This window comes from Nothobranchius furzeri, chromosome 16, assembly GCF_043380555.1.
Source record: "Nothobranchius furzeri strain GRZ-AD chromosome 16, NfurGRZ-RIMD1, whole genome shotgun sequence".
Lineage (NCBI taxonomy): Eukaryota > Metazoa > Chordata > Actinopteri > Cyprinodontiformes > Nothobranchiidae > Nothobranchius > Nothobranchius furzeri.
The window spans coordinates 2,321,970-2,349,229 of NC_091756.1; the positions used below are offsets into that span (position 1 = coordinate 2,321,970).

At 42.7% G+C, this 27,260-nt stretch overlaps 1 protein-coding gene across 1 annotated transcript in view; it reads left to right on the plus strand.

Annotated features, from left to right (window-relative positions):
• Positions 1–27,260, plus strand: part of LOC107376744 (caskin-2) — a 175,390-nt gene that overhangs the window by 94,055 nt on the left and 54,075 nt on the right. The window contains exons 12-15 of the mRNA XM_070545349.1: positions 99–209; positions 9,252–9,355; positions 10,200–10,260; positions 12,978–13,051. Of these exons, the coding sequence (XP_070401450.1) occupies positions 99–209; positions 9,252–9,355; positions 10,200–10,260; positions 12,978–13,051 (350 nt within the window). The remainder of the gene's footprint in view (positions 1–98; positions 210–9,251; positions 9,356–10,199; positions 10,261–12,977; positions 13,052–27,260) is intronic.

Below are 27,260 nucleotides of genomic sequence, written 5' to 3' on the forward strand. Positions count from 1 at the left end.
AAAGTGTTTGCAGTAACCACATTTTACACCTTACCTTATCCTTTCAGCACACCTCACAGGTATGCCTCCTTCACTTGTACCTGTCTCCCTGACCTTAGGGGCCCTTCTTTCCTGCCAAGCCTCCATGCCTCCACAGCAGCAGCCTTTCATATCCAGAGCTCCTCCCCTTCAAACCAATGGCTCTTCCATCCTCGGCTATGATCCTGCAGGTACACACAGTCGCACACCAACACATCTCTCCTGGCCATTTTACCGTTCAGTCCCTTTACATGCAGCGTCAGAAAACTGAACTACTGCCTTAGGGGTCTGGCTGAAGTCCAGCTGACTCTAATCAAGCTGAGGTCATGCGGCTGGAAACCAAATTCTTCTGAATGTAAGCGGCTAAACCGCGCTATACCTGGCTCAGTTTTCCCCATCCAGAAGTGACGAGCCCACGGACATGGTCCTCTGATAATATCACCACAACGATGTACACATCATCATCATAAACTTTATATGTAACACGCTTTTCATCAGCTAGGGGAGGGCCAGAGTGCTGCACATGCACGAAAGAATTAAAAACATCACTGACCCAAGCAAGGGCCCACAGAATATACTATAAATAAAAACAAAAGACAAAAGCAAAAATGTTGATAAAATAAGACACTAAAACAGGATAAGATAAACTATATTATCTAAAAATATGGCTAAGTCATGTGCCGAGGGAACGCCGAAGTATCAAAGTGAGTCTTCATCCGACTGGATGAAAATGCAGGTTAGAGACTCCCATGAACCAATGTTTAGAGAAACATAATAGAAACTCATTTTTTACACAAACATTAATTATTTAGGCTTTTAGAGTCATTCTTGTGAGAATGTTTCTTTTTTTTTGCCAAACCAAGTGACGTCAGCTGCTGGAGTCCTGTTAGCTTAATCCAGAGAAAATATGGACTCTAATGCGGCTCTGACACAGAGGATACTTTAAATGTTAATTATTCCACTTCTGATGGACCAAAACCATAAAGTTATGAGTTTGCCGCACGCCCCAGAGAGTAGAGACAGACCAGAGGGACCATCGGCCAAAGCAGAGAGATAGAGGAGAAGCAGTGGGGGGGGCAGCTTATGAGTTAACGATGCTAGCTTAAACTCATGTGCTAGCATCACAATATACTACAGATTACTATCATGTACCAGACAGGCTTTTGACAAGGTCATCTGGCCTGGAGAGAAAGGACTAGTGTCCATGGTGCAGGGCGTGAGTTATAAGACACGACGCTGTCCAGCCGCAAAGCGGAAAGAGAACGGGACATGACGGTGAAGCCTGAACCGGAGTCCACAGGGCTGCCAACTCTCACACTAAACCGGCGCCTGCACTCGCCAAACGGTTGCTGGTGCCTATCTCCAGCAGTCAACGGGCAATCAGGCGGGGTACACCCTGGACAGAGAGCCAGTCCATTGCAGGGCAACACAGAGACACACAGGACAAACAAACACACACACACACACACACACACACCCCTAAGGACAATTTAGACAGACCAATCAACCTAACAGTCATGTTTTTGGACTGTGGGAGGAAGCCGGAGAACCCGGAGAGAACCCACGCATGCACAGGGAGAACATGCTAACTCCATGCAGAAAGATCCCAGGCCGGGAAGTGAACCCAGGACCTTCTTGCTGCAAGGCAACAGCTCTAACCACTGCACCACTGTGCAGCCTTGGATAGATTTATGTAGTAATTTTAATGAAATGTCTTGAACTTTATTAGTTATCAAGTATCGATTAGGAAGAAGCCATACACTTTTCCAGTCTATGTTGCTGACAAATCTTTCCCAGTATTTTTTTGATTCGATTTATTCAGTCAGAAATATAACAAAGTATAATATAACAATAAAACATAACATATAAAGTGACTGAAAAGGCTCAGGCAGAAGCAAAATGATCATATTAACGCCTGTCCTTTATATTAGATTATTATTAGGGCCGGGACTTTAACACGTTAATTACGATTAATTAATTAGAAAAAAATAACGCGTTAAAAAAATTTACGCATTTAATCGCAGCTTGCATTTCGAGCACGGCGGAACCTTTGTCATTGCACGACTTCCTCGTAGACCAAATATCACTGACGCACACAACAATGCACAGCGCTAATGGCTCCTAAAACGGAATAAAAACAGAAAGAAGTTGCCTTGCTTGGACTGATGCAGGATTTAGGAAACACGTCCGCCTCTTTTCTTAACTTGGAAAATAAAACTTCCAGACAACAACGGAGTCCGTGTCGTGGACATTTTTCAGAGATCGTCTCTGCTGCGGCTGCCCGGTGGCACCGGGAACTTTACAAAAGTAGCGGTAAGCTATATTTTTAACATTTACGTAACATCTGTGCAGCGCTGAAAGCACCAGACAGAATAATTCTGTGCCCTAACAGTAGTTTATGAAAGTAGTCAGACAAACGAGAGGCACCTGGCTGCCGCTGGGAGAACGCTCCGTGTTCTCACTACTCTGTAAACAATCACAAACAACGTGTCTTAAAGTTGAAAACAGAAGTTTAAGTTAAAACAGAAACACTCTGAAACTTTTCTGATGATTTTCTAAACAATTCTGTCGGGGAGTTATACGTTTCTGAGACGAGTCTCTGTCTAAACATCACATGCATTACTATCATTAAGCAGCAGGCGTGTTGAAGCTGTCATCAGCTAAGGGGCGGATGCTTAAGTGCATCAGGAGCAGCGAGGAACGAGGAAGTTGTGATCAGGCTGGAGATCACACCAGATTCGCTGCTGCAGACGTGAATCTGCGGGTCTGCATCATCCCCTTCTTAACGTGACATCAGGACTTCCCATGTAAGGAAGGTCCGCTCACCTGTTCGTCAGATCATTATTTCCTCGCCATGATCTTTTATCTTCCCATCATCCTCCAGTCATCCAACTGGAACCAGTTAGTGTTCCTGATCATTCTCAGAATATGCCATGCCTGCTCTGGTGTTAAAAGTTAATACATTTAAGTCCTAGATCATATTTGTGCCTGTTCTACTGTCATTTTGAAGGATTATTATTCATTTATGTGTTTTTACTACATTATGAGTAGAAATGCTAATACAAACTCCCAATTATACAAACAAGTAAAACTGGAAAAATTAGAATCTGGTGCAAAGTCAAATTTATTTCAGTCATTCAACTAGACAGAGAGACTATTTAAAAGCCCAGGAACCCTTTGCAGGTGTTTTCTATTTGTAATTATAAATTTTAGTTGATTTGGGTCTTGTTTCATATCACACAGTGACATGTGAATAACTAAAATGCATTTTTTTATTAAAAGCTTTAGTTTACAGTAATAACCATGTCTACTGTTTGATTCTCTGTCTCATAATTTTAATTAAAAGTTTTACTTTGAGAGCGCATTTTCCTGAACATTTAAAATGCGATTAATTGAGATTAATTAATTACAAAGCCTGTAATTAATTAGATTAAATTTTTTTTATCAAGTTCCAGCCCTAAACAAAAATTATGTTGACCAATAAAAGTAACATCAAATTACAATTACAAAACCCATTTAAATCTTTTACCCCTGAAGGTTCAGTCGTGTTCAAGGTATGAATCCAATGAGCCTCTCAGAGCAAGAGAAGATTAACAATATTACCGCCTCTTGTAGGTGAGGAGATTTTTTAATACCTCAAATCCTTAGTGATGCAGCAGAGCCGTGATTAGCTAACGTGCCGTGACGCAGCAGAGCCGTGATTAGCTAACGTGCCGTGATGCAGCAGAGCCGTGATTAGCTAACGTGCCATGACGCAGCAGAGCCGTGATTCGCTGGTGTGCCGTGATGCAGCAGAGCCATGATTTGCTGGCATGGCGTGATGCAGCAGAACCGTGATTAGCTAACGTGCCGTGATGCAGCAGAGCCGTGATTAGCTGGTGTGCCGTGACGCAGCAGAGCCGTGATTAGCTAATGTGCCGTGACGCAGCAGAGCCATGATTAGCTGGCATGGCGTGATGCAGCAGAGCTGTGATTAGCTAACGTGCCATGATGCAGCAGAGCCGTGATTAGCTAACGTGCCGTGACGCAGCAGAGCCGTGATTAGCTGGTGTGCCATGACGCAGCAGAGCCGTGATTAGCTGGTGTGCCGTGACGCAGCAGAGCCGTGATTAGCTGGCATGGCGTGATGCAGCAGAGCCGTGATTAGCTAACGTGCCGTGACGCAGCAGAGCCGTGATTAGCTGGTGTGCCATGACGCAGCAGAGCCGTGATTAGCTGGTGTGCCGTGACGCAGCAGAGCCGTGATTAGCTGGCATGGCGTGATGCAGCAGAGCCGTGATTAGCTAACGTGCCGTGACGCAGCAGAGCCATGATTAGCTGGCATGGCGTGATGCAGCAGAGCCGTGATTAGCTAACGTGCCGTGACGCAGCAGAACTGTGATCAGCCGGTGTGCCGTGATGCAGCAGAGCTGTGATTAGCTAACGTGCCGTGATGCAGCAGAGCTGTGATTAGCCGGCGTGGCGTGATGCAGCAGAGCTGTGATTAGCTGGCGTGGCGTGATGCAGCAGAGCTGTGATTAGCTAACGTGCCGTGATGCAGCAGAGCCGTGATTAGCTAACGTGCCGTGATGCAGCAGAGCCGTGCTTAGTTAACGTGCCGTGATGCAGCAGAGCCGTGATTAGCTAACGTGCCGTGATGCAGCAGAGCCGTGATTAGCTAACGTGCCGTGATGCAGCAGAGCCGTGATTAGCTAACGTGCCGTGATGCAGCAGAGCCGTGATTAGCTAACGTGCCGTGACGCAGCAGAGCCGTGATTAGCTGGCATGGCGTGATGCAGCAGAGCCGTGATTAGCTGGTGTGCCGTGACGCAGCAGAGCCGTGATTAGCTGGCATGGCGTGATGCAGCCGAGCCGTGATTAGCTAACGTGCCGTGACGCAGCAGAGCCATGATTAGCTGGCATGGCGTGATGCAGCAGAGCCGTGATTAGCTAACGTGCCGTGACGCAGCAGAACTGTGATCAGCCGGTGTGCCGTGATGCAGCAGAGCTGTGATTAGCTAACGTGCAGTGATGCAGCAGAGCTGTGATTAGCTGGCATGGCGTGATGCAGCAGAGCCGTGATTAGCTAACGTGCCGTGATGCAGCAGAGCCGTGATTAGCTAACGTGCCGTGATGCAGCAGAGCCGTGATTAGCTAACGTGCCGTGATGCAGCAGAGCCGTGATTAGCTAACGTGCCGTGATGCAGCAGAGCCGTGATTAGCTAACGTGCCGTGATGCAGCAGAGCCGTGATTAGCTAACGTGCCGTGATGCAGCAGAGCCGTGATTAGCTAACGTGCCGTGATGCAGCAGAGCCGTGATTAGCTAACGTGCCGTGATGCAGCAGAGCCGTGATTAGCTAACGTGCCGTGATGCAGCAGAGCCGTGATTAGCTAACGTGCCGTGATGCAGCAGAGCCGTGATTAGCTAACGTGCCGTGATGCAGCAGAGCCGTGATTAGCTAACGTGCCGTGATGCAGCAGAGCCGTGATTAGCTAACGTGCCGTGATGCAGCAGAGCCGTGATTAGCTAACGTGCCGTGATGCAGCAGAGCCGTGATTAGCTAACGTGCCGTGATGCAGCAGAGCCGTGATTAGCTAACGTGCCGTGATGCAGCAGAGCCGTGATTAGCTAACGTGCCGTGATGCAGCAGAGCCGTGATTAGCTAACGTGCCGTGATGCAGCAGAGCTGTGATTAGTTGGCGTGGTGTGGCGTAGGTCATGTTACCTGTGCGTATGGCTGTTTAATGTTCTGAGATTCTGGTTTTCAGGGCTCTTTTGGTTTGGCCCACATGTGCTGCTGCAGTTGATGAATGACTTTACTGGACAGTGTTTGCTGCTGTGTGGTCGTGTAAAGAATTTAGTGTCTGATGCATTGGAACACTGAGCGCAGTGGCCACAGCAGTAAAACCAAACCCCCCTGCGTCGCGCTGAGTAGTACCGTTAGAAATAACGAGTACCCTGAGATTTCTACAAAAGCTGAGTGCTTTCTGTTGCCTACCTGAGTGAGATCGGCTTCTCTGATCAGACGCAAACACAGAAGCAGGCCAAGTACACCTCCTCTCTTTAGTCTCCTTCTATTGTCTCACCATTTTTACACAACCGCCATCGTTTTGGTTGCAGAGTACTTCATTTAAAATATAATATGTGTTGCTGTGATTGTAAAAACACAATAAACAGCATTCAAACTATACAGATGAACATTCTTCACTGACAAAGTGGCAGCTATAAGCAAACAGTTTACTCAACTGGCCACTCCTGAACATTCGCTAGCACAAACTCCTTCTAGCCCAACCATCTCAAGCCCTACTGCTTCATTTTCCTCTTTTTCCCCTCTCACTGAGAACTGTGTGTCCAAGCTTCTCACGTGCAGCCGCCCTACTACAAGCCCACTTGACCCCATTCCGACTAATCTGCTCCAAGCTATTGCTCCTACAGTAGCCGCCGCAGTCACACATGTGATCAACGCATCACTGATATCCGGTACATTTCCCACCTCTCTCAAGCATGCTCAGGTTAAACCGCTGCTAAAAACAACCCATCTCTTCCTCCAAATCATGTGGAGAACTACCGACCTATCTCTCTCCTCCCTTTTCTGTCCAGAATCATTGAAAGGGTGGCTTTCAAGCAGGTCACAGAATACCTCTCACAAAACTGTCTGCTTGACCCTTACCAATCTGGGTTCAAAAAGGGCCACTCCACTGAAACTGCTCTGTTAGCAGTGACAGAATCCTTAAACGAAGCTAGAGCGACAGGCAAATCCTCAGTGCTTATCCTGCTCGACTTATCGGCAGCATGTGACACTGTCAACCATGGCTTCCTTTTGTCCACACTCTCTAGCATGGGCATCACAGAGAAAGCACACGCCTGGTTTGAATCGTACCTCACAGGACGATCATTCAGTGTATCGTGGCTTGGATAATCCTCTACCATGCACCATCTTGCCACAGGAGTCCCCCAGGGCTCTGTACTAGGACCTCTTCCCTTTGCCATATACACCACCTCACTGGGTGAGATCATTCGATCACATGGCTTCTCCTACCACTGCTATGCAGACGACACCCAGCTCTATCTGTCATTTCCACCGGACGACCACACTGTCTCTGCACGAATATCAAACTGTCTCTCTAACATATCAAAATGGATGTAATCCCACCATCTCCAACTCAACCTCTCTAAAACTGAACTACTTGTCATCCCAGCAAAACCATCCATACAGCACAATATCTCAATCCAGAATGACTTCCTATCTCTGGCTCCTTCAAAGGCAGTTCGAAATCTGGGTGTTGTGATTGATGAACACCTGATCTTTAATGATCATGTTGCCTCTGTTGCTCGTTCATGCCGCTTTGCGCTGTATAACATACGAAAGATCAGACCATACCTAACACAACATGCCACCCAGCTCCTGGTGCAATCTACTGTCATCTCCCGCCTCGATTACTGCAATGCCCTTCTAACTGGTCTTCCAGGCTGGACTGTGAGACCTGTTCAAATGGTCCAGAACGCAGCGGCGCGTCTGGTCTTCAATCAGCCAAAAAGAGCACACGTCACCCCTCTGTTCACTGGCTACCACTAGCAGCACGCATAAAATTCAAATAGTTAACAGTAGCATACAAAGTCCGAGATGGTACGGCTCCCATCTACCTGAATCCTCTTGCAAAGGCTAACGTCTCGGACCGGCCGCTCCAGTCATCCCAGGATCGTCGGCTGGCAGTGCCTACACCACGCTCAGGACAATCCAGACTTTTCTCATGCATCGTTCCACAAATGTGGAATGACCTTCCAAGCACTACCAGAACAGCGGCTTCCTTTTAAATTTTCAAGAAACTCCTGAAGACCCTGCTCTTCAGAGAGCATCTTCTAAACTAGCGTCCTCCCTGCACCCGTCCCCCCTCTCTACTGTCCACTCCTAGTTCCCTCCTCTCCATGATTATTGTTGTTGTTATTGTTGTTGTTAGCCTCAAGGGCAACATGCCGATTATCACTTGTAAGTCGCTTTGGACAAAAGCGTCTGCTAGATACATAAACATTTTTGCTTCCTTTGCTAATCATTCCTGTAGAAACTCAGTCTAATGTTTAATGTCTGACATCATGGTGGCATGTGGGTTCAGTGGTGGCTCCAGAAACGTTTTTCTGCAGGTGCTATGAAGGAGCTAGTCTTTTTATTGAGGGTGCTATGAAGGAAGTGGTCATGCGTACCTATTGTTCTCTAAAACACCTTCAACACTAGCAGGTACACATGCGTGCACAACACCTCAACAACACCTGAAACAATCATTAATACACATGATAAACATATGAACAACCGCTGACTTTTCCATGAAATCATAAACACATGCAGCCACACAGAAACCCATCTATAGTGTTGCAAGGTTAGCTAACGTTAGCGTTAGCATTTTCAGCAGCTAAACCCTGGACTGCTGCGGCGGTTGAGGGTTGACTGTTCATCCAGATCCGTAGGTTTATGTGGGTCTGAGATCACTTCCAAACATTCATTCGTTTCCGACTGAACCCGTGGAAATGTGGGCAACAAAAACTGATCCATCTTACCGCTAGCTCTACCTTTCACTCGTTCACAGGTGGAAAATTAGGTCAAAGGTTAACATCAATTTCCTGTTTTGGTTAAAGTTTTTACTATCTATATGATAATTTACTGATTATGTTTGTTTTGTATGTTAAATATTATCACATCCACACGTTCATTTAAAATTAAATTGTAAAAAAAAATCTAAAATTTACTTGGGGGTGCAATTACTAATCCAGGGGTAGCTATAGCGCCCCCTAGCACCCCCGGCACCGCCACTGTGTGGGTTTAAGGTAAACGTTTGAGAACCACTAGTGTCAACTACAGGAACATATCTCTTTTAGTTTTAAATCACAGAATCAAGCAGCAATAAATAATAAATGAGCTAAAGGGCTTTCTCTGGCTTTTGTTTCTTTATTCAAACTCTAAAAAATAGGAAAAACATTGTTTGAAAGTGAATCTGCTGCAAAGAGCTGAAACTGTTTTTTTGTTCTTTTATACACAAGAACACAACATTCCTTTTAATTCAGTTCAGTTCAGTTTGTTCACACAGCACCAAATCACGGCAAGAGTCGTCTCAAGTTGGTCTCAACTCGTGCCTGCATGGAAGCTGCTGCTTCGGACCCGGGCTGCTGCGATTCCTCGCTACACGCTTTAGTTCATGCGGGACAGACACTGACTCTCCACTGCCGTCTCCTGCTTGTCTGTCGGTGTTTGTCTCTTCCCAGGGGACAGGAGCAGTGTGAGCAGTGCTGACAGCAGTCGCAGTGCCGGCAGCGGTCAGAGCTCCGAGAGCGGGCACAAACAGGATGGAAGCCACAGCCGACACAAGGTGATACCAGTGTGTTTCATCTTGTTTCGTTCATATCTGAATATATATGCTCAGTTCTTTATTCTACACCACCTGGCCACAGAGAAAGTCTCCACCTGGATGTACCTGAGCAGACAGGTAGGAGCCTCCCATTGGATAATTACTGTCAGGCCATTGTCCTTCAGCTGCAGCAACTTATTTAACCAACCGGTGCAATGAGCTGCTTCTCATTTCCTAAACAACCAAGCGGAAAGACACATCTGGTGGTGGTGGAAAAAATGTTAGTTTGTGTGAGAAAGGTCAGATCATCTGCATCAAGCAGAGGAAACATCTAAGGAGACGCACAGACTAAAACTGGGTTAACAACTGTCCAACGCTGTTTTAGAACTGGTCTGATGAGTCCAGATGGACCCTGTTCCAGAGTGATGGTGCATCAGGGTAAGAAGAGAGGCAGATGAAGTGATGCACCCATCATGCCTAGTGCCTACTGTACAAGCCTGTGGGGGCAGTGCTATGATCTGGGCTTGCTGCAGCTGGTCAGGTCTAGGTTCAGCAACAGGATGTGCTCCAAGAATGAGGTCAGCTGACTACCTGAATATCCTGAATGACCGGGTTACTCCATCTTCCCGGACGGCACGGCCATATTCCAAGATGGCAATGCCAGGATTCATCGGGCTCAGATAGTGAAAGAGGTTCAGGGTCCAGACCTTAATCCCATTGAGAATCTCTGGGATGTGCTGGAGAAGGCTTTGTGCGGCGGTCAGAATGTGTGACCTTTGTTTTGGTGGTGACTTTTTTTCAGTCAGGCAGTGTAGTAGAAAAGAGAGGACCTAAAAAAAAGTAAATGTTGTTTCTGTGTGTGCAGCTGGAGCCCTCTGCTGGTGAAACTGGAGAAAACATCATCAGAGACCAGAGCAAGCATGAAGGTGAGTTACGGTAGCGTGACCTGCCAGACTCCTCCTCTGGTTAATTCTGCACAGAGAAAGGGTCTGGGAACTCCCCTATTCAAATAGCTCCGCCCCCTGAGAATTCTAACCGAGCCAATCAGCGTTGAGCAGCGTGCATCACGCACCACAACGCCGAGTTTGTCATAAACATGGCGACTGAAGCGGAGTTCGCTGCGGCTCTTTCCTCTGGTCTACATGACTTGAATGCCTTTAAAACAACAAGTAGAAGTGCTAAAAGCCTTTCTTCTAAATAAAAAAATGATGTTTGTACCTGTTTTATAATTGGTTATGTTTGAGATGGCTAGTCCCGCCCCATGTGCCTCTCTGCCTGTGAGTTAGCAGACTCTTCCTCTGTGCAGACTTAAACTGAGGACGAGTCTGGCAGGCCAGGCTAGAGTCACAGACTCACCTCAGGTGTTGGTATCTCTGATGCATGAGCAGCATTTTCACCGGGATGTCAAGGACCTGTTCCACCAATATTTACGTATATTGCAGCCTGTTGGCTAAGAAATAATAATAAAAGTTGGGTAAATCTAGTCCTCCTCTGTCTTTGGTCTTCTGAAGCGTTTTTAAGCTAATTCGTGAAGGTTTATCCTGCCAAAGGAATTTAGTAATTGAGGAGTCCAGAGATTTAAACCAGTCAGCTGGTGGTTTGTTTGGGATCATCGAGAATAAGTAATTTATTCTGGGTAAGACCATCATTTTAAGTGTAGCAACCCTCCCCATGAGTGATATTGGTAAGGATTTCAATCTTGCAAGATCATCTTCCACTTTCTTTAAAAGTGGGATGTAGTTTAGTTTGGTTAGATCTGCTAACTTGGGAGAGATATCAATTCCCAGGTATGTGATATTCCCTGACTCGAATTGTGTATTAAGTAAATTGACAAAAGAGAAATTAATTGGTAGAACTGTGGATTTTAACCAGTTTATAGAGTAATCTGAAATGCTTGAAAAAGACTTTATCAGTTCTATTGAATGAGAGAGAGACAGTTGAGAATTCCGGAGTGTAACGTTATGAAGTTCATAATTTTCAGCTCCACACAGCTGCCCCTGTACACAGTAACACCCGTGTAGGAAACGCCAAGGTCGGGTGTTCCTCAGACTGTTTACATTCCAGGAGAAGAGCCAGAAGGAGAAGAAGAACGCTTTTCAATAATCAAAGTACTTAATTTGTGATTAAAGCTAGTCGAAACAGATGTTGATCAATAATAATCAAGTGAATGATCTGTGGAATAAAGATGTCATGATTTATGTGTTTAATGAAAACAGGACTACTGCACAGACAGACTGACCCTCATCTCCATAGAAACGCATGACACATTGTTCCAACCAATCAGAGCTTTCGGCTGCCGTAAGAGAATCTGGCTTGTTGAATTAAAGTGTCCAATCCCGTTCACTAAAACTTAAAACAACTCAGAGATATAAAAACAAGGCAACGCCATTTTATGTTCAGTTCCATTTTGACTTCAGTTCTGTTCAGTTGGAAGTCCTACGGGGGGGAGGCTGTGGACAGGTGTCTTTTATACAGATAATGAGTTCAAACAGGTGTCATTAATACAGGTAACGAGTGGAGGACAGAAAAGCTTCTTAAAGAAGACGTTACAGGTCTGTGAGAGCCAGAGATTTTCCTTGTTTGAAGTGACCAAATACTTATTTTCCACCCTGATTTACAAATAAATTCTTTAAAAATCCTGCCATGTGAACTCATGGATTTTTTTCACATTCTGTCTCTCACAGTTGAAGTGTACCTATGATGTAAATTACTGACCTCTGTCATCATTTTAAGTGGGAGAACTTGCACAATCGGTGGCTGACTAAATACTTTTTTGCCCCACTGAATGTTCCCGCCCTGTTGCAGCAGCTCCTGCTGAAATAAAGGTGTGGTCTTCCTGTGGTCTCCACACAACTCACACTCAGCCACGTAAACCTCTCTCAGGGTCTTTCTGGCTCACTTACCACTTTAAAACTACAACTTTGCATGAAAATGTATATTTTACCTGTGAGTAAAAACAGAACCGCAATTTATTTATTTAGATACATTTTCTGCAGAGCGTGGACAGCTGGGAAACCCCTTGGGTCCAACCAGTCATCAGCGTGCTGAGTTGTAAACACTAGCTAGCACCTTGGCTAACCTGCTGTTAGCTTTAGGGGACAAACATGATAAAACTGGTCTTTTGTTGTCAGGTTTACTCTCAGGGCTGCATTTGCAGCACGGTTTAGTCACATATCGGTTTCATCTTCCTCACGGATGTAGTGCAGGAAGCTTCTGCTGTGAAACTACAAATATTTTTAGATTGCCACGGTGGCTCGTGGACAGCTCGGTACTGGTGAGGGCGTATGGAGTTAGCCGACACCTGACACAGGCGGGCTACGTGTCCGGCAGGTATTTTTTCTGAGTACATGTAAGTTTGCTACGGTGGAGCAGAGGTTCAGGGCTCTCCCGTTGGCTCACCGGTTCAATCCCTGTTTTTAACGTTTGTGTTTCTTGAATACAGCTCAGACTTTCAACAGCTGTCATTAACAGAGCAAGTGAATAACCAATAATAACACCTGTGGCCAGCATTTGTCCAGCCACCCTCACATTTGTGGTTATTGCCTCCAACCCCCACTGAGGTGTGTGTGTGTGTGTGTGTGTGTGTGTGTGTGTGTGTGTGTGTGTGTGTGTGTGTGTGTGTGTGTGTGTGTGTGTGTTGTAGGTGGTTCTCATCAGCAGGTCAAAAGCTCACATCTGAAGGGTTTTTTCACACCTGAACACCTTCAGGAGGGGAAGGTAAGTTATTCCAGCTTGTGCAAAAGTCTTCAGCAGCCTGTTCTCTAGCCCACCTGGAGCCAGATTAGGTTAGAGTTAGGACTATAATCCCTAAAATCCTGTAAGGTCTTCTTTCTGTAAAGGTTTATGGTTCAGCTTCATCTCTTCTTGTTTTATTTTGTTATCAGTTTTAGTTTTCAGTCTCCACCAGCCCGTGTGTCAATCATCTCAGTACTACTACAGTCATCTCAGTACTACTACAATCATCTCAGTACTACTACAATCATCTCAGTACTACTACAGCCATCTCAGTACTACTACAGTCATCTCAGTACTACTACAGCCATCTCAGTACTACTACAGTCATCTCAGTACTACTACAGCCATCTCAGTACTACTACAGTCATCTCAGTACTACTACAGCCATCTCAGTACTACTACAGCCATCTCAGTACTACTACAGTCATCTCAGTACTACTACAGCCATCTCAGTACTACTACAGTCATCTCAGTACTACTACAGCCATCTCAGTACTACTACAGTCATCTCAGTACTACTACAGCCATCTCAGTACTACTACAGTCATCTCAGTACTACTACAGTCATCTCAGTACTACTACAGTCATCTCAGTACTACTACAGTCATCTCAGTACTACTACAATCATCTCAGTACTACTACAGCCATCTCAGTACTACTACAGTCATCTCAGTACTACTACAATAATCTCAGTACTACTACAATCATCTCAGTACTACTACAGCCATCTCAGTACTACTACAGCCATCTCAGTACTACTACATTCATCTCAGTACTACTACAGTCATCTCAGTACTACTACAGCCATCTCAGTACTACTACAGTCATCTCAGTACTACTACAGTAATCTCAGTACTACTACAGTCATCTCAGTACTACTACAGCCATCTCAGTACTACTACAGCCATCTCAGTACTACTACAATCATCTCAGTACTACTACAGCCATCTCAGTACTACTACAGTCATCTCAGTACTACTACAATAATCTCAGTACTACTACAGTCATCTCAGTACTACTACAATCATCTCAGTACTACTACAGCCATCTCAGTACTACTACAGCCATCTCAGTACTACTACAGTCATCTCAGTACTACTACAATAATCTCAGTACTACTACAATCATCTCAGTACTACTACAGCCATCTCAGTACTACTACAGCCATCTCAGTACTACTACAGCCATCTCAGTACTACTACAGTCATCTCAGTACTACTACAGTAATCTCAGTACTACTACAGTCATCTCAGTACTACTACAGTCATCTCAGTACTACTACAGCCATCTCAGTACTACTACAGCCATCTCAGTACTACTACAGTCATCTCAGTACTACTACAGCCATCTCAGTACTACTACAGTCATCTCAGTACTACTACAGTCATCTCAGTACTACTACAGTCATCTCAGTACTACTACAGCCATCTCAGTACTACTACAGTCATCTCAGTACTACTACAATAATCTCAGTACTCCTACAATCATCTCAGTACTACTACAGCCATCTCAGTACTACTACAGTCATCTCAGTACTACTACAGTCATCTCAGTACTACTACAGCCATCTCAGTACTACTACAGTCATCTCAGTACTACTACAGTCATCTCAGTACTACTACAGCCATCTCAGTACTACGACAGCCATCTCAGTACTACTACAGTCATCTCAGTACTACTACAGTCATCTCAGTACTACTACAGTCATCTCAGTACTACTACAGCCATCTCAGTACTACTACAGCCATCTCAGTACTACTACAATCATCTCAGTACTACTACAGCCATCTCAGTACTACTACAGTCATCTCAGTACTACTACAGTCATCACAGAACTACTAATGTCATCTCAGTACTACTACAGTCATCTCAGTACTACTACAGTCATCTCAGTACTACTACAGCCATCTCAGTACTACTACAGCCATCTCAGTACTACTACAGTCATCTCAGTACTACTACAGTCATCTCAGTACTACTACAGCCATCTCAGTACTACTACAGTCATCTCAGTACTACTATAGTCATCTCAGTACTACTACAATCATCTCAGTACTACTACAGTCATCTCAGTACTACTACAGCCATCTCAGTACTACTACAGCCATCTCAGTACTACTATAGTCATCTCAGTACTACTACAATCATCTCAGTACTACTACAGTCATCTCAGTACTACTACAGTCATCTCAGTACTACCACAGTCATCTCAGTACTACTACAGTCATCTCAGTACTACTACAGTCATCTCAGTACTACCACAGTCATCTCAATACTACTACAGTCATCTCAGTACTACTACAGTCATCTCAGTAATACTACAGTCATCTCAGTACTACTACAGTCGTCTCAGTACTACTACAGTAATCTCAGTACTACTACAGTCGTCTCAGTACTACTACAGTCGTCTCAGTACTACTACAGCCATCTCAGTACTACTACAATCATCTCAATACTACTACAGTCATCTCAGTACTACTACAGTCATCTCAGTACTACTACAGTCATCTCAGTACTACTACAGTCGTCTCAGTACTACTACAGTAATCTCAGTACTACTACAGTCATCTCAGTACTACTACAGTCGTCTCAGTACTACTACAGTCGTCTCAGTACTACTACAGCCATCTCAGTACTACTACAATCATCTCAGTACTACTACAGTCATCTCAGTACTATTACAGTCATCTCAGTACTACTACAGCCATCTCAGTACTACTACAGTCATCTCAGTACTACTACAGCCATCTCGGTACTACTACAGCCATCTCAGTACTACTACAGTCATCTCAGTACTACTACAATCATCTCGGTACTACTACAGTCATCTCATTACTACTACAGTCATCTCAGTACTACCACAGTCATCTCAGTACTACTACAGTCATCTCAGTACTACAGTCATCTCAGTACTACCACAGTCATCTCAGTACTACTACAGTCATCTCAGTACTACTACAGTCATCTCAGTACTACCAGTCATCTCAGTACTACCACAGTCATCTCAGTACTACTACAGTCATCTCAGTACTACTACAGCCGTCTCAGTACTACTACAGCCATCTCAGTACTACTACAATCATCTCAGTACTACTACAGTCGACTCAGTACTACTACAGCCATCTCATTACTACTACAGCAATCTCAGTACTACTACAGCCATCTCATTACTACTACAGTCATCTCATTACTACTACAGCCATCTCAGTACTACTACAGTTGTCTCAGTACTACTACAGCATTCTCAGTACTACTACAGTCATCTCAGTACTACTACAGTCATCTCAGTACTACTACAGTCGTCTCAGTACTACTACAGCCATCTCAGTACTACTACAGTCGTCTCAGTACTACTACAGTCGTCTCAGTACTACTACAGCCATCTCAGTACTACTACAATCATCTCAGTACTACTACAGCTATCTCAGTACTACTACAGTCGTCTCAGTACTACTACAGTCGTCTCAGTACTACTACAGCCGTCTCAGTACTACTACAATCATCTCAGGACTACTACAGCCATCTCAGTACTACTACAGCCATCTCATTACTACTACAGCAATCTCAGTACTACTACAGCCATCTCATTACTACTACAGTCATCTCATTACTACTACAGTCATCTCATTACTACTACAGCCATCTCAGTACTACTACAGCCATCTCATTACTACTACAGTCATCTCATTACTACTACAGTCATCTCATTACTACTACAGCCATCTCAGTACTACTACAGCCATCTCATTACTACTACAGTCATCTCATTACTACTACAGTCATCTCATTACTACTACAGCCATCTCAGTACTACTACAGCCATCTCAGTACTACTACAGCCATCTCATTAATACTACAGTCATCTCATTACTACTACAATCATCTCATTACTTCTACAGCCATCTCAGTACTACTACAGCCATCTCATTACTACTACAGTCATCTCATTACTACTACAGCCATCTCAGTACTACTACAGCCATCTCATTACTACTACAGTCATCTCATTACTACTACAGTCATCTCATTACTACTACAGTCATCTCATTACTAGTACAGTCATCTCATTACTACTACAGCCATCTCAGTACTACTACAGCCATCTCATTACTACTACAGTCATCTAAATACTACTACAGTCATCTCAATACTACTACAGTCATCTCATTACTACTACAGTCATCTCATTACTACTACAGCCATCTCAGTACTACTACAGTCATCTCAGTACTACTACAGCCATCTCAGTACTACTACAGTCATCTCAGTACTACTATAGTCATCTCAGTACTACTACAATCATCTCAGTACTACTACAGTCATCTCAGTACTACTACAGTCATCTCAGTACTACTACAGTCATCTCAGTACTACTACAGCCATCTCAGTACTACTACAGCCATCTCAGTACTACTATAGTCATCTCAGTACTACTACAATCATCTCAGTACTACTACAGTCATCTCAGTACTACTACAGTCATCTCAGTAGTACCACAGTCATCTCAGTACTACTACAGTCATCTCAGTACTACTACAGTCATCTCAGTACTACCACAGTCATCTCAATACTACTACAGTCATCTCAGTACTACTACAGTCATCTCAGTAATACTACAGTCATCTCAGTACTACTACAGTCGTCTCAGTACTACTACAGTAATCTCAGTACTACTACCGTCATCTCAGTACTACTACAGTCGTCTCAGTACTACTACAGTCGTCTCAGTACTACTACAGCCATCTCAGTACTACTACAATCATCTCAGTGCTACTACAGTCATCTCAGTACTACTACAGTCATCTAAGTACTACTACAGTCATCTCAGTACTACTACAGTCATCTCAGTACTACTACAGTCATCTCAGTACGACTACAGCCATCTCAGTACTACTACAGTCATCTCAGTACTACTACAATAATCTCAGTACTACTACAATCATCTCAGTACTACTACAGCCATCTCAGTACTACTACAGTAATCTCAGTACTACTACAGTCATCTCAGTACTACTACAGTCATCTCAGTACTACTACAGCCATCTCAGTACTACTACAGCCATCTCAGTACTACTACAGTCATCTCATTACTACTACAATCATCTCAGTACTACTACAGCCATCTCAGTACTACTACAGTCATCTTAGTACTACTACAGTCATCTCAGAACTACTAATGTCATCTCAGTACTACTACAGTCATCTCAGTACTACTACAGTCATCTCAGTACTACTACAGCCATCTCAGTACTACTACAGCCTTCTCAGTACTACTACTGTCGTCTCAGTACTACTACAGTCATCTCAGTACTACTACAGTCATCTCAGTACTACTACAGTCATCTCAGTACTACTACAGCCATCTCAGTACTACTACAGCCATCTCAGTACTACTATAGTCATCTCAGTACTACTACAATCATCTCAGTACTACTACAGTCATCTCAGTACTACTACAGTCATCTCAGTACTACTACAGTCATCTCAGTACTACTACAGCCATCTCAGTACTACTACAGCCATCTCAGTACTACTACAGCCATCTCAGTACTACTATAGTCATCTCAGTACTACTACAATCATCTCAGTACAACTACAGTCATCTCAGTACTACTACAGTCATCTCAGTACTACCACAGTCATCTCAGTACTACTACAGTCATCTCAGTACTACTACAGTCATCTCAGTACTACCACAGTCATCTCAATACTACTACAGTCATCTCAGTACTACTACAGTCATCTCAGTACTACTACAGTCGTCTCAGTACTACTACAGTTATCTCAGTACTACTACAGTCATCTCAGTACTACTACAGTCGTCTCAGTACTACTACAGTCGTCTCAGTACTACTACAGCCGTCTCAGTACTACTACAATCATCTCAGTGCTACTACAGTCATCTCAGTACTATTACAGTCATCTCAGTACTACTACAGCCATCTCAGTACTACTACAGTCATCTCAGTACTACTACAGTCATCTCAGTACTACTACAGCCATATCAGTACTACTACAGCCATCTCAGTACTACTACAGTCATCTCAGTACTACTACAATCATCTCGGTACTACTACAGTCATCTCATTACTACTACAGTCATCTCAGTACTACCACAGTCATCTCAGTACCACTACAGTCATCTCAGTACTACAGTCATCTCAGTACTACCACAGTCATCTCAGTACTACTACAGTCATCTCAGTACTACTACAGTCATCTCAGTACTACCACAGTCATCTCAGTACTACTACAGTCATCTCAGTACTACTACAGCCGTCTCAGTACTACTACAGCCATCTCAGTACTACTACAATCATCTCAGTACTACTACAGTCGACTCAGTACTACTACAGCCATCTCAGTTCTACTATAGTCATCTCATTACTACTACAGTCATCTCATTACTACTACAGTTGTCTCAGTACTACTACAGCATTCTCAGTACTACTACAGTCATCTCAGTACTACTACAGTCATCTCAGTACTACTACAGTCGTCTCAGTACTACTACAGCCATCTCAGTACTACTACAGTCGTCTCAGTACTACTACAGTCGTCTCAGTACTACTACAGCCATCTCAGTACTACTACAATCATCTCAGTACTACTACAGCCTTCTCAGTACTACTACAGTCGTCTCAGTACTACTACAGTCGTCTCAGTACTACTACAGCCATCTCAGTACTACTACAATCATCTCAGTACTACTACAGCCATCTCAGTACTACTACAGCCATCTCAGTACTACTACAGGCATCTCATTACTACTACAGTCATCTCATTACTACTACAGCCATCTCATTACTACTACAGCCATCTCAGTACTACTACAGCCATCTCATTACTACTACAGTCATCTCATTACTACTACAGTCATCTCATTACTACTACAGCCATCTCAGTACTACTACAGCCATCTCATTACTACTACAGTCATCTCATTACTACTACAGCCATCTCAGTACTACTACAGCCATATCATTACTACTACAGTCATCTCATTACTACTACAGCCATCTCAGTACTACTACAGCCATCTCATTACTACTACAGTCATCTCATTACTACTACAGTCATCTCATTACTACTACAGTCATCTCATTACTAGTACAGTCATCTCATTACTACTACAGCCATCTCAGTACTACTACAGCCATCTCATTACTACTACAGTCATCTAAATACTACTACAGTCTTCTCAATACTACTACAGTCATCTAATTACTACTACAGTCATCTCATTACTACTACAGCCATCTCAGTACTACTACAATCATCTCATTACTAGTACAGTCATCTCATTACTACTACAGCCATCTCGGTACTACTACAGCCATCTCATTACTACTACAGCCATCTCAATACTACTACAGTCATCTCAATACTACTACAGTCATATCATTACTACTACAGTCGTCTCAGTACTACTACAGCCATCTCAGTACTACTAAAATCATCTCAGTACTACTACAGCCATCTCAGTACTACTACAGCCATCTCAGTACTACTACAGCCATCTCATTACTACTACAGGCATCTCATTACTACTACAGTAATCTCATTACTACTACAGCCATCTCAGTACTACTACAGCCATCTCATTACTACTACAGTCATCTCATTACTACTACAGTCATCTCATTACTACTACAGTCATCTCAGCACTACTACAGTCATCTCAGTACTACTACATTCACCTCAGTACTACTACAATCATCTCATTACTACTACAGTCATCTCATTACTACTACAGTCATCTCATTACTACTACAGTCATCTCATTACTACTACAGCCATCTCAGTACTACTACAGCCATCTCATTACTACTACAGTCATCTCATTACTACTACAGCCATCTCAGTACTACTACAGCCATCTCATTACTACTACAGTCATCTCATTACTACTACAGCCATCTCATTACTACTACAGCCATCTCAGTACTACTACAGCCATCTCATTACTACTACAGTCATCTCATTACTACTACAGTCATCTCATTACTACTACAGTCATCTCATTACTAGTACAGTCATCTCATTACTACTACAGCCATCTCGGTACTACTACAGCCATCTCATTACTACTACAGCCATCTCAATACTACTACAGTCATCTCAATACTACTACAGTCATATCATTACTACTACAGTCATCTCATTACTACTACAGCCATCTCAGTACTTCTACAATCATCTCATTACTACTACAGTCATCTCAGTACTACTACAGTCATCTCAGTACTACTACATTCATCTCAGTACTACTACAATCATCTCAGTACTACTACAATCATCTCAGTACTACTACAGTCATCTCAGTACTACTACAATCATCTCAGTGCTACTACAGTCATCTCAGTACTACTACAATCATCTCAGTACTACTACAGTCATCTCATTACTACTACAGTCATCTCATTACTACTACAGCCATCTCAGTACTACTACAATCATCTCAGTACTACTACAGTCATCTCAGTACTACTACAATCATCTCATTAATACTACAGTCATCTCATTACTACTACAGTCATCTCAGTACTACTACATTCATCTCAGTACTACTACAATCATCTCAGTACTACTACAGTCATCTCAGTACTACTACAATCATCTCAGTACTACTACATTCATCTCAGTACTACTACAATCATCTCAGTACTACTACAATCATCTCAGTACTACTACAGTCATCTCATTACTACTACAGTCATCTCAGTACTACTACAATCATCTCATTACTACTACAGTCATCTCAGTACTACTACAGTCATCTCAGTACTACTACAATCATCTCAGTGCTACTATAGTCATCTCAGTACTACTACAGTCATCTCAGTACTACTACAGTCATCTCATTACGACTACAGTCATCTCAGTACTACTACAATTATATCATTACTACTACAGTCATCTCAGTACTACTAAAGTCATCTCAGTACTACTGCAATCATCTCAGTGCTACTACAGTCATCTCAGTACTACTACAGTCATCTCAGTACTACTACAATCATCTCAGTGCTACTACAGTCATCTCAGTACTACTACAGTCATCTCAGTACTACTACAGTCAACTCATTACTACTACAATCATCTCCGTACTACTACAGTCACCTCAGCACTACTACAGTCATCTCAGTACTACTACAGCCATCTCAGTACTACTACAGTCATCTCAGTACTACTACAATAATCTCAGTACTACTACAATAATCTCAGTACTACAACAGTCATCTCAGTACTACTAAAGTCATCTCAGTACTACTACAGCCATCTCAGTACTACTACAGTAATCTCAGTACTACTACAGTCATCTCAGTACTACTACAGCCATCTCAGTACTACTACAGCCATCTCAGTACTACTACGGTCATCTCAGTACTACTACAATAATCTCAGTACTACTACAATAATCTCAGTACTACAACAGTCATCTCAGTACTACTACAGACATCTCAGTACTACTACAGTCATCTCAGTACTACTACAGTCATCTCAGTACTACTACAGCCATCTCAGTACTACTACAGTCATCTTAGTACTACTACAATAATCTCAGTACTACTACAATAATCTCAGTACTACAACAGTCATCTCAGTACTACTACAGTCATCTCAGTACTACTACAGTCATCTCAGTACTACTCCAGCCATCTCAGTACTACTACAGTCATCTCAGTACTACTACAGTCATCTCAATACTACTACAGTCGTCTCAATACTACTACAGTCAACTCATTACTACTACAATCATCTCAGTTCTACTACAGTCATCTCAGCACTACTACAGTCATCTCATTACTACTACAGTCATCTCAGTACTACTACAGCCATCTCAGTACTACTACAGTCATCTTAGTACTACTACAATAATCTCAGTACTACTACAATAATCTCAGTACTACAACAGTCATCTCATTACTACTACAGTCATCTCATTACTACTACAGCCATCTCAGTACTACTACAGCCATCTCATTACTACTACAGTCATCTCATTACTACTACAGCCATCTCAGTACTACTACAGCCATCTCATTACTACTACAGTCATCTCATTACTACTACAGCCATCTCATTACTACTACAGCCATCTCAGTACTACTACAGCCATCTCATTACTACTACAGTCATCTCATTACTACTACAGTCATCTCATTACTACTACAGTCATCTCATTACTAGTACAGTCATCTCATTACTACTACAGCCATCTCGGTACTACTACAGCCATCTCATTACTACTACAGCCATCTCAATACTACTACAGTCATCTCAATACTACTACAGTCATATCATTACTACTACAGTCATCTCATTACTACTACAGCCATCTCAGTACTTCTACAATCATCTCATTACTACTACAGTCATCTCAGTACTACTACAGTCATCTCAGTACTACTACATTCATCTCAGTACTACTACAATCATCTCAGTACTACTACAATCATCTCAGTACTACTACAGTCATCTCAGTACTACTACAATCATCTCAGTGCTACTACAGTCATCTCAGTACTACTACAATCATCTCAGTACTACTACAGTCATCTCATTACTACTACAGTCATCTCATTACTACTACAGCCATCTCAGTACTACTACAATCATCTCAGTACTACTACAGTCATCTCAGTACTACTACAATCATCTCATTAATACTACAGTCATCTCATTACTACTACAGTCATCTCAGTACTACTACATTCATCTCAGTACTACTACAATCATCTCAGTACTACTACAGTCATCTCAGTACTACTACAATCATCTCAGTACTACTACATTCATCTCAGTACTACTACAATCATCTCAGTACTACTACAATCATCTCAGTACTACTACAGTCATCTCATTACTACTACAGTCATCTCAGTACTACTACAATCATCTCATTACTACTACAGTCATCTCAGTACTACTACAGTCATCTCAGTACTACTACAATCATCTCAGTGCTACTACAGTCATCTCAGTACTACTACAGTCATCTCAGTACTACTACAGTCATCTCATTACGACTACAGTCATCTCAGTACTACTACAATTATATCATTACTACTACAGTCATCTCAGTACTACTAAAGTCATCTCAGTACTACTGCAATCATCTCAGTGCTACTACAGTCATCTCAGTACTACTACAGTCATCTCAGTACTACTACAATCATCTCAGTGCTACTACAGTCATCTCAGTACTACTACAGTCATCTCAGTACTACTACAGTCAACTCATTACTACTACAATCATCTCCGTACTACTACAGTCACCTCAGCACTACTACAGTCATCTCAGTACTACTACAGCCATCTCAGTACTACTACAGTCATCTCAGTACTACTACAATAATCTCAGTACTACTACAATAATCTCAGTACTACAACAGTCATCTCAGTACTACTAAAGTCATCTCAGTACTACTACAGCCATCTCAGTACTACTACAGTAATCTCAGTACTACTACAGTCATCTCAGTACTACTACAGCCATCTCAGTACTACTACAGCCATCTCAGTACTACTACGGTCATCTCAGTACTACTACAATAATCTCAGTACTACTACAATAATCTCAGTACTACAACAGTCATCTCAGTACTACTACAGTCATCTCAGTACTACTACAGTCATCTCAGTACTACTACAGCCATCTCAGTACTACTACAGTCATCTCAGTACTACTACAGTCATCTCAGTACTACTACAGCCATCTCAGTACTACTACAGTCATCTTAGTACTACTACAATAATCTCAGTACTACTACAATAATCTCAGTACTACAACAGTCATCTCAGTACTACTACAGTCATCTCAGTACTACTACAGTCATCTCAGTACTACTCCAGCCATCTCAGTACTACTACAGTCATCTCAGTACTACTACAGTCATCTCAATACTACTACAGTCGTCTCAATACTACTACAGTCAACTCATTACTACTACAATCATCTCAGTTCTACTACAGTCATCTCAGCACTACTACAGTCATCTCAGTAATACTACAGTCATCTCAGTACTACTACAATCATCTCGGTAGTACTACAGTCATCTCAGTACTACTACAGTCATCTCAATACTACTACAGTCTTCTCAGTGCTACTACAGTCATCTCAGTGCTACTACAGTCATCTCAGTGCTACTACATTCATCTCAGTACTACTACAGTCGTCTCAGTACTACTACAGTCGTCTCAGTACTACTACATTCATCTCAGTACTACCACAGTCCTCTCAGTACTACCACATTCACCTCAGTGCTACTACATTCATCTCAGTACTACTACAGTCGTCTCAGTACTACTACAGTCGTCTCAGTACTACTACAGTCGTCTCAGTACAACTACAGTCGTCTCAGTACTACTACATTCATCTCAGTACTACCACAGTCATCTCAGTACTACCATATTCATCTCAGTGCTACTACATTCATCTCAGTACTACTACATTCATCTCAGTACTACTACAGTCATCTCAGTACTACTACAGTCGTCTCAGTACTACTACATTCATCTCAGTACTACCACAGTCATCTCAGTACTACCACAGTCATCTCAGTGCTACTACAGTCATCTCAGTGCTACTACATTCATCTCAGTACTACTACAGTCGTCTCAGTACTACTACAGTCGTCTCAGTACTACTACATTCATCTCAGTACTACCACAGTCATCTCAGTACTACCACATTCATCTCAGTGCTACTACATTCTTTTCAGTACTACTACAGCCATCTCAGTACTACCACAGTCATCTCAGTACTACTACAGCCATCTCAGTACTACTACAGCCATCTCAGTACTACTACAGTCATCTCAGTACTACTACAATAATCTCAGTACTACTACAATCATCTCAGTACTACTACAGCCATCTCAGTACTACTACAGTCATCTCAGTACTACTACAGCCATCTCAGTACTACTAAAGTCATCTCAGTACTACTACAGTCATCTCAGTACTACTACAGTCATCTCAGTACTACTACAGCCATCTCAGTACTACTACAGTCATCTCAGTACTACCACAGTCATCTCAATACTACTACAGTCATCTCAGTACTACTACAGTCATCTCAGTACTACTACAGTCATCTCAGTACTACTACAGTCGTCTCAGTACTACTACAGTAATCTCAGTACTACTACAGTCATCTCAGTACTACTACAGTCGTCTCAGTACTACTACAATCGTCTCAGTACTACTACAGCCATCTCAGTACTACTACAATATTCTCAGTGCTACTACAGTCATCTCAGTACTATTACAGTCATCTCAGTACTACTACAGCCATCTCAGTACTACTACAGTCATCTGAGTACTACTACAGCCATCTCAGTACTACTACAGTCATCTCAGTACTACTACAGTCATCTCAGTACTACTACAGTCATCTCAGTACTACTACAGCCATCTCAGTACTACTACAGTCATCTCAGTACTACTACAATAATCTCAGTACTACTACAATAATCTCAGTACTACAACAGTCATCTCAGTTCTACTACAGCCATCTCAGTACTACTACAGCCATCTCAGTACTACTACAGTCATCTCAGTACTACTACAGTCATCTCAGTACTACTACAGCCATCTCAGTACTACTACAGCCATCTCAGTACTACTACAGTCATCTCAGTACTACTACAATAATCTCAGTACTACTACAATAATCTCAGTACTACAACAGTCATCTCAGTACTACTACAGTCATCTCAGTACTACTACAGTCATCTCAGTACTACTACAGCCATCTCAGTACTACTACAGTCATCTCAGTACTACTACAGTCATCTCAGTACTACTACAGCCATCTCAGTACTACTACAGTCATCTCAGTACTACTACAATAATCTCAGTACTACTACAATAATCTCAGTACTACAACAGTCATCTCAGTACTACTACAGTCATCTCAGTACTACTACAGTCATCTCAGTACTACTACAGCCATCTCAGTACTACTACAGTCATCTCAGTACTACTACAGCCATCTCAGTACTACTACAGTCATCTCAGTACTACTACAATAATCTCAGTACTACTACAATAATCTCAGTACTACAACAGTCATCTCAGTACTACTACAGTCATCTCAGTACTACTACAGTCATCTCAGTACTACTACAGCCATCTCAGTACTACTACAGTCATCTCAGTACTACTACAGTCATCTCAGTACTAC